Source organism: Epinephelus fuscoguttatus, linkage group LG7 (genome assembly GCF_011397635.1).
Source record: "Epinephelus fuscoguttatus linkage group LG7, E.fuscoguttatus.final_Chr_v1".
In the NCBI taxonomy this organism is placed as follows: Eukaryota; Metazoa; Chordata; class Actinopteri; order Perciformes; family Serranidae; genus Epinephelus; species Epinephelus fuscoguttatus.
The window spans coordinates 15,536,106-15,544,273 of record NC_064758.1 but is presented as its reverse complement, the minus strand read 5'-3'; the positions used below and the strand labels follow the sequence as shown (position 1 = coordinate 15,544,273).

General features: G+C 41.2%; 2 protein-coding genes across 3 annotated transcripts in view; one reads left to right on the top strand and one right to left on the bottom strand.

The window, feature by feature from the left end:
- Positions 1-59: 59 nt before the first annotated feature.
- lrrc47 (leucine rich repeat containing 47) lies at positions 60-5,149 on the bottom strand. 2 transcript variants are annotated; one of them, XM_049582007.1, is made up of 7 exons: positions 4,545-5,149; positions 3,697-4,146; positions 3,492-3,608; positions 3,213-3,328; positions 2,374-2,476; positions 2,110-2,199; positions 60-788 (listed from the first exon to the last, which is right to left on the bottom strand). In XM_049582007.1, exons 1-7 carry the CDS (start codon positions 5,112-5,114, stop codon positions 567-569), a joined length of 1,668 nt encoding a protein of 555 aa, XP_049437964.1. In that variant the 5' UTR covers positions 5,115-5,149; the 3' UTR covers positions 60-566. The 2 variants fall into 2 exon arrangements, with proteins under 2 accessions (XP_049437964.1, XP_049437965.1); XM_049582008.1 differs by lacking the exon at positions 60-788 and adding an exon at positions 1,724-1,795.
- A 480-nt stretch (positions 5,150-5,629) lies between these two features.
- cep104 (centrosomal protein 104) overlaps positions 5,630-8,168 on the top strand; it is a 38,866-nt gene continuing 36,327 nt past the window's right edge. The window contains exons 1-3 of the mRNA XM_049581822.1: positions 5,630-5,708; positions 7,268-7,394; positions 7,548-7,721. Of these exons, the coding sequence (XP_049437779.1) occupies positions 7,282-7,394; positions 7,548-7,721 (287 nt within the window). The 5' untranslated portion in view covers positions 5,630-5,708; positions 7,268-7,281. The remainder of the gene's footprint in view (positions 5,709-7,267; positions 7,395-7,547; positions 7,722-8,168) is intronic.

Sequence of the window (8,168 nt, the reverse complement as noted above, 5' to 3'; positions counted from 1 at the left end):
ACAGACACTCAAGCTAAACAGCAAACTCTGTGTGTGGCATATGAAATAAAATGAATAAAAACAGGAGAATATTTTTATTAAGTCCAAGTCAGACATTAGTTGTTCTTGCTTAAAGGGAAAATGCCAATGTTTTAAGTTGATCGTCATACAAATCTTCCAATACCACAAGTAACCAGTCCAAATTAAAATGTAAGTTGAACAAAATTCATTTTACCTGCAGACAACTTGTCTTCAGTTTGTAAATAATACAAAAATAAGGATATTTGGACACAGTTTGTCATGCTGATCATGTTGTCAGGAAGCTACAAAAGGATTTATTAACATATTACTACATGTGGTTCAAAAAAGCTGTACATTAATCAGAAATGTTAACATTCGTCAAAGGCAACACTTCATTGACAAGAAATCCAGGAGGATCAGCTTTCCTGCACTCCCTGAAGTAGAAGGATGTAATGTTGTTGCACTGTGTCAAACCTTAGCCTTCATGTCCCACAATGTTAATGTGTTATAATTACTTCATATAGCGTGTGAATGAGTGTAAACATCAGAGGTTATCCACATCATAACTACCACATGACAGTCAAGTTGCTGATGTTGTTGGAGAGGTCGGTCTTTGATGGGTAGACGACCTTCAGGTTCCCGTCCTGGTCCACTGTGCGGACTTGCTGGACGATCAGTTCGCTGGAGGTCTCGCCGCTGGCAGCAGGCTCTTGTGGGCCGTCCCCTTCCCCGTCTGACCCCGCCTCCTCCCGATGCTCTGCTGTGAACTTGTTCAACTCTGCCATTTTCTGTAATGAAACAGGAAATACACTTTAAACGCCTGTGTGTGATTACAATGTTGTGTTTAATTAGTGTTTCAAAACAGTCTGTGTAGCAAAGACACTGGAAAAAAATTGACTACTTAATTTCTTGGATAGTCTCTGTTTTCGTTGATGCATTTCATTCAAAAATTAGATTAAAACTCCTGAAGTTTTAGAGGTGTAGGTTTAAAATAAACACTGAAGATTAAATATACCAGAAACAGAGAGTGGGGAATGAGGGAGTGGAAGTAAAGAAACAAGCAACACATTTTCACACCCAACTCATCAAATACCGATGCTTGGTCAGTGACCCTACACATCAACCCATGACACTCTAGGTACCCAACAAGTGTCAGTTTTGGGCGTGTCAGGGATGGCATGTCAGTTTCTGGTCAACGTAGGTTTACTTAGTTTTTAGGTTTACTTCGTGAGGTTTGGGCAACAAAAGTACTTGTTTAGGTCAAGAAAAAAGATCAAGGTTTGGGTTAAAAGAAGTGCATTTGTCACGAGACATACTGCGTTACATACTTAAAATAACTACGCTGAGTATTGGTTTCATGCTTGACATAAACAGCTTTCTCCTCACTGAAACTCCTCATTGAACATTGCTCAGAGCATCTAATAATAATGCGGCGTCTCATACAGGGTGTCTCAGTGCATCAGTATCATGCCAAGGGCCAAGCCAAGCATCAATATTTGACAAGTTGGTATTGAAAACAGGTTGACACAAGACGTGTCCAAAATCCATACTACGTACTGATTCTCTATAGTATGAACTACATGCTAATCACTGTTGTATTTTGTTTCAGCAGTACATATAGAATAAAATATGACCTAAATATTGTGATGTCAGTCCATCTGTTCAAAGCTTTTAACCAGATAACACAATGTCATGAAAGTACCTGTGAAACTCCACGATCAAGGATAAATCCAAATGTTTTTGGTGACTTAAAAATAAGTTTGCTCTCGAGCCTCTAACAGACCAAAACTGCCACCTGTCCATAGGAAATAATGAAATTTTAAAATGTAACCAGCACTGAGCTTTACATAAGCTCTTCCTCTAGCGCCACAAATCTTTTACATATTGTTAATTTAAAACTACTAATAATCCAAAATATCTAAAAGTGACAGAGCATCTAACTTGGTTTTCACGTGAAAAGCTATGATGAAAGTCCAGTCTTGGACCAGACTCATTTAAAGATGTTGTAACCAATAGAAACAATGGTCAAAACTATGAAAATGAAATCCAAGCTGTGGTAAACTTGACTCATTAATGACAGAGAAAAGAGAAAGAAAAAGTAAAGCTTACAACAATCAGAGCGTCCATAACATCTTTACAGGTCTGCAGGCTGGCTGCACTCGTCACCTCCAAGAACAACTCTTTGGTTGTCTTCTTGATCTGTAAAGTACAATCAGCTGATCATGTAATTACTTCTATTGTATCATGAGAAGACACACAGACAAGCGGTGGGCTACAACAGGACATTTCCACTGTGTGACAGCATTTCATATGAAATCCTCTCTTCTGGGAGGACATGATTATGATAATCAGGAAGAAAACAGAAATTCACACCTTGGTTTTCTCACTGTTGGTAATAGGTGGGAATGAGATCACATGTCCCTCTGCATCCACCAGGCAGGGGTACATTGTTTTTCCCTGTAGAAGCTGCAGGTATCTGTAAAAAAACAAAAACAAAAACAAAAAACATCTATAATAGATGGACAGTGGGTTCTTTCCTCATTCTTGCGATTCATATCTGTCGGGGCTGTCAGCTGTCACGCACAGTGATGATTTTTTGTGTTGCAGCTTTCATTCGGTGTGTGTGAAACTTACAGAAAGTCACTTCTGGTCCAACACACTTATACTGCCCTCATGTGTTCAAATGAACAGCCAGCAAGTTGCACAGATGTCTTGTGCACCACTTTCATGTGAAGTGTGAAGTGCTGTTACCATACCTAAATGTTTTAAGTTCATAGCCTCTAAGATAAACAGAGGGTCTAAGAATTCCTTCCTCCACAAAGCAACAGTCTCAGTCACCTTGTTTATGAATGACATCGTCAGTGTCTTGGATGAGAGAAAACACTGAGCTGCCATCTTTGTGGATCTCTCCAAGGCATTTCAAAGAGTTGATCATTTCTTGCTTTTATTTTACAACATTGGAAGCATATCCTCATATGGCTGTGTTATATAAGTTGTTATTAAGAATATGACTCTCTGAACATCATCTTCTGATCCACAGAGTGCTGTGCTTAGTATGTCAAGTTAACCTGCAAGCTATTATACACACACAGTGCAACTCAGAATCCCTCTCTAAATAAATTCTGTGGCTTATGTCAAATGATTACAGCGAATAACACTTAAACTAGTTAATGTTGTAAATATTTTACAGAGGAGTCATAAGCTGTACTTACTTGTGGAGGCCAGTGACGTTTTGCCTCTTCTTCTGCTTCCTCAGCTCGTCAGCCTCCAGCTGAAGATGTCTTATCAGCTCGACGGCTGTCATCTCCTTCCGACCCAGCGCCACAACCTAACAAATATTGCGTTCTCATGTGAAATTCAGACAGCTTCTGAGAGTCACAACTACAACAGACCACACCACAAGAATTTTCTGAATGCTCTGATCATGTAATCTGTCTGATCTGATTACTGAAATCTGAAAATAATAAGCCAACCAATGTGTGTGAACATACCTTCAGCTGGGTAGGTGGTTTGACACCATAAATCAGGGGAGCTTTGAGAAGCTGCACATCATGAGTTGCAATAGTTGCGGTGGTCCTTTTACCGCACAAGTCATCATGAAGCTTTGTCTAGAAAATCAAAAGGTGAATCATTTTTGGTGACAATGCTGCACACTTATTTAATCAGTATACCACCTTGTGAGGGGTTTGACCTTACCTGAGCCACCAGGAAACGTTTGAGAGCATTCCCAGGCTTTAGGTTCATGCCTCTGACCACGCAGCACACCAAGTATGGTCGCACGTCTTTCACCTCTGCACTCACTGTGACATTGAGTGTTTCAGGAGTGTCCGAAACATGGAGAACCCTCACCACCATCTTGTTCAGTTCCTCCACTTCATCCTCTGCCACCTTCTCCTTCTTCTTCCTCTGCTGTCTTTTCCCTTTATCTGCCTTGCGACCCCCGTCTGCCTCCCCTGCGTCCTCTCCCTTTCCTTTTCCCTTTCCTCTGAGGTAGTCGAGGATGGATTTAGTTTGGCAGCCATTGACCATCTTCTCCAGACGTTTGTCGCTCAGCTTGTTGCCTTTGAAGTTGATGTCTTTTAGCTTGGGGCAGTCGCTCAGATCGGAGGGGATCTCAGTCAGCTTGTTGTTGGAGAGATCAAGCACCTGGGAAGACAAACAAAATGCATAAATTGAGTTTGGTGCTCTGGAAACGTAAATCAAGTATTATGTAAATAAAAAAAAAAAAAAACAACAGCAGAGAAGAACATACTGCATTTATAGTAAGCTGGTGCAGACAAGTACTTGCCAGTCTCTCTGTGGAGATTACCTGCCAAACTCTGTTCAAAAATGTGACATTTTTGTGCTGCATTGCATTTAAGAAAATGTGACACGTAGTTAACTATAATTTCATATATGCACCAAACATAGTGACAGCTTCTTTACGATTCGGGGTACATTTGATCCACCCAGGAGCAGTTTTCTGAAAGAAAATCTCTATATAGAGATGACATGATATGTTTATTAGAAGTGATTGGACAATCTGAGAAAGACGCTCGGCCCACCTTTAGAGCAGCTAGCTTGTGAATATCCCCACTCAGCTGTTCAATGGAGTTGTCAGAGGCCACCAGTGTGCTGAGAAGTTCCAGCCTCTCGGAGTAGAAGTCAGCGGGGAAACCGGTGATGTGATTTTTGGAGATGTTGATGGTGGAGAGCTTGGTGCACTGACTCAGTCCCTCTGGCAGGACCTCCAGGTTGTTACAGCTCACATTGAGAGTGTTTAGCTCCCTTAGCTGTGCGATTCCCTCTGGTAAAACACTGAGGTTGTTCACTGAAAGGTCCAGGACCTTCAGGGACTTCAGGTTACCGACGACATTCGGGATGGAGGCGAGTTTGTTCCTGCAGAGGATGAGGCTCTGAAGGTTTGTCAGATGTTGGATATCCTCGTGGATCTCTGTCAAACTCGGGCACTGGCTGACTTCCAGATAATTCAGCAGGGTGAGGGAGTACAGAGCAGAGGCGAGTCCCCCGTTAGAGGAAATTCTCTTGTCGACACCTGGACCCTGGAAAACAAGCTCACGTCTCTTTTCTGTAGCTGCTTTCTCTATTTCTGGCCATTTCTCCATGTCACCCATACTGTTAGGCACCAGTTGTCAAGACAGTCGGAGCGCTAAAGTACACGACATCCGTTTGAATATTTCAAAATAAATGACTATGCTTGTAATATATAGGTTTGTGAATGATAAATGTACGTGTCTACCTGTGCAATTAAAATTTTTATTTTTTTGTGAAATATTTAAATAACTAGTGTTAGATTTGCGAACTACTTACAAGTTTACGAAGTAACCGCTAGACGCGACGCCTTTATTTTGAAGAGTTAATCTTTAACTTCCTGTAGTAACAGGCACTCTCCACCCGAGTTTCCTCGCCCAGGACAAGGAAGAAGTTTTAAAACCGCTTTAAATATATATTTTGAATGCTTATCGATACAACAGTTGTCAGGTGTAGGCAGAAATATTAAACAATCACAGGTGGGCCTCGGCAAAGCTGCCTGTAACAAATAACGATTTATATCAAAAATGCTTGCACGCGTATAAAACTACATTAACGACAATCCGTAGCGAATGATGACACACTACCCATTGCGCATGCACGCGCTGGTTGTTGTCGGTGGTGGTTATGGAGATGAAATGGGACTACGAGCTGTCAACATTACGGTGATGTTCGTGGTAAGATACCTTTGAAATACACGCAGGAAAACTTATATGTACTCTAAAATATATACCAACAAAGTGTTGGACATAATAAATGACAGTTGTCAGGACATTTATCGGATATTAGTTGGCTAAAATACCTTTAGAGTACAGGTACTGTGAGACTAGCTATGCTGGCTGATTGAGTAGTTAACAGTTAGCTACAGTTAATGCCCCCCGCCCAACATGTCCAAGGCTGTAAAAAGGGCTTCTCTGTCCTACCTGAAGGGATTGTATAAGCCGTGTTCAGGATATTTATTTTACTTAACGAGAACCATACGCACAACTTAATGCAGTAACCTGGCTGTTTAATAGTTCATTTATTTTGTGACACATATATAAACTCTTTAACAAATCTTTAAGCCTCTTGCATTCGGCATGCTTACAGCTAACGTTACTGACATGATGCTTTCAGTACACATACATGATGGAAAAAGTACAATTTAGCATTGCTTCCAAAGTTTGTTACTATCTTGTTTCATTGTCAAAGTCATGAACTTTAATAAATATATTGTTTCTGTTCCATTCTGTCTTAAAATAAGTCATTGCTGTGTACCCACTGACACATTAAATATTTGATTTGCCTCTTGTTGTTAGTGGTTTAGATATAAGAGTCCTTAAGAATGTTCTTAAAACATGGCTGGGTAAATGTGTCAGTACTAGTGCTGATACAATACCTGAGTTTGGTTACTGATACATAAACTGTACTTCTTCATTACCATACCTTGATTAGTGTACACATTTGTTTCTACATAACCATTTTCCTAATTCAGAAAAGGAGGCAAGTTCTCAAATGTTGAACACAAGCTCAACACAAGAACATCACATAAATAAAATGATGTCCAACCTGTGGCTGTCTGATCAGAGTCAGAAGAATTACTGTTAGTAAACTGGACTGAGCATTTGACCAGACCACGTTTCAGTCCTCAAGAGTATTGATATATTTCAGTTGGTACCAAAAAAATAGGTCTGATACCCAGAAATAATGAAGATGTAGATTCTTGATGTAGATGTAGAACTTGCAATATAGAGGCCCACAATTAATTTGTCACTTAATGTCATTAGAGCAGCTCCAGGCGTTATGTCAGTGTAATGGAAGATGCAGATGCCCGTAAACACAAATTCCAGGCCTTTAGAGTATTCATTCATTCATTCATTTTCCATAACCGCTTATCCTGTTGGGGATTATAGGGGGGCTTAAGCCTATCCCAGCTGACATTGGGCGAGAGGCAGGGTACACCCTGGACAGGCCATCAGACTATCACAGGGCTGACACATAGAGACAGACAATCATTCACACTCACATTCACACCTATGGCAGAGTCACCAGTTAACCCTAACCTGCATGTCTTTGGATGGTGGGAGGAAGATGGAGTACCTGGAGAAAACCCATGCTGACACAGGAAGAACATGCAAACTCTGCATAGAAGGGCTCCCCAACACTGGGGTTCAAACGAGGAACCCTCTTGTTGTGAGGCTACAATGCTAACCACTGCACCACCACTCGTTCAGAATTCTTATTTGTGTTGTCACAGTGTCCATCAGAGGGATGCCCAGGAAGATAGGATTCATTGTGGTTAACTCTTCAAGTCATGAGGACAACTTCAGTGCCAAGGAGCTCATGGTCCATGCACCCACAGTCAATGGCTGGAGATCCAGCAGGTATATTAATACGGCACTTAAAACATGTCATATTCATCTATGCAACTTCATGTCTTCCTAAGCTGATAAAGTAACAAAACCCAGGCAGCTTTTTGTTAATTTGTTCTAAACTCTTAAAGAAACTCAACATTATGTGAACCAAATATTTCGCAGGCTGTGCGCCTACCCTCAGCACATCACCCTCCAGCTGGTGGAGAGAAGCAGGGTGAGGAAACTGCAACTGCTGGCCCACCAGTACCTGATCCCAGCCAAGGTGGAGTTCCACATTGGAGACACCCTCCCTGAAACCAGCACCTCAGGGATCCCTGGCCAGCTTCGCAGACTCGGGTGAGAATGCAAACTCGGCCACGCCCAATTTTGACTTGCACGCTTTTGTGTTTTTTTTTTTTACCAGTGCTGCACATTAGATACATACAAGATGGTTAAGGATATTGGAATGATGCAGCATACACAAACATATGTCATTTTTTAGTGCTCAAGTGATTAAATGATTAGTGCTGTCTGCTGGCTTTTTCTGGTGGGGACTGTCTTGTTTGGGCACCTGGTGATGGTGCTCTTTAGACTCTTGGCTTTGTTCTTGTGATCTGGTTTTGATGTTAACTAACCACAATTGGAAGGAGGCAGGAAAGCTCTATGGCATAGTCATGTTGGATCTCCAAAAGACATTTTATTGTCTAGGTTATGGTATTTTGCCATACAAATCAAGAGCCATTGGTTACAATGACGCAGCCATCAGCTGGGTTCAATAATATCTTACTGGTAAATATGAAAAGG

Excerpts from the sequence above, each read along its gene's own strand:
- lrrc47 (XM_049582007.1), bottom strand. The coding sequence starts at position 5,114 with ATGGGTGACATGGAGAAATGGCCAGAAATAGAGAAAGCAGCTACAGAA. Across the intron at positions 4,147-4,544 it reads ACAAGCTAGCTGCTCTAAAG|GTGCTTGATCTCTCCAACAA; the intron begins GTGGGCCGAGCG and ends TTGTCTTCCCAG. Across the intron at positions 789-2,109 it reads TTATGGACGCTCTGATTGTT|AAAATGGCAGAGTTGAACAA; the intron begins GTAAGCTTTACT and ends GTTTCATTACAG.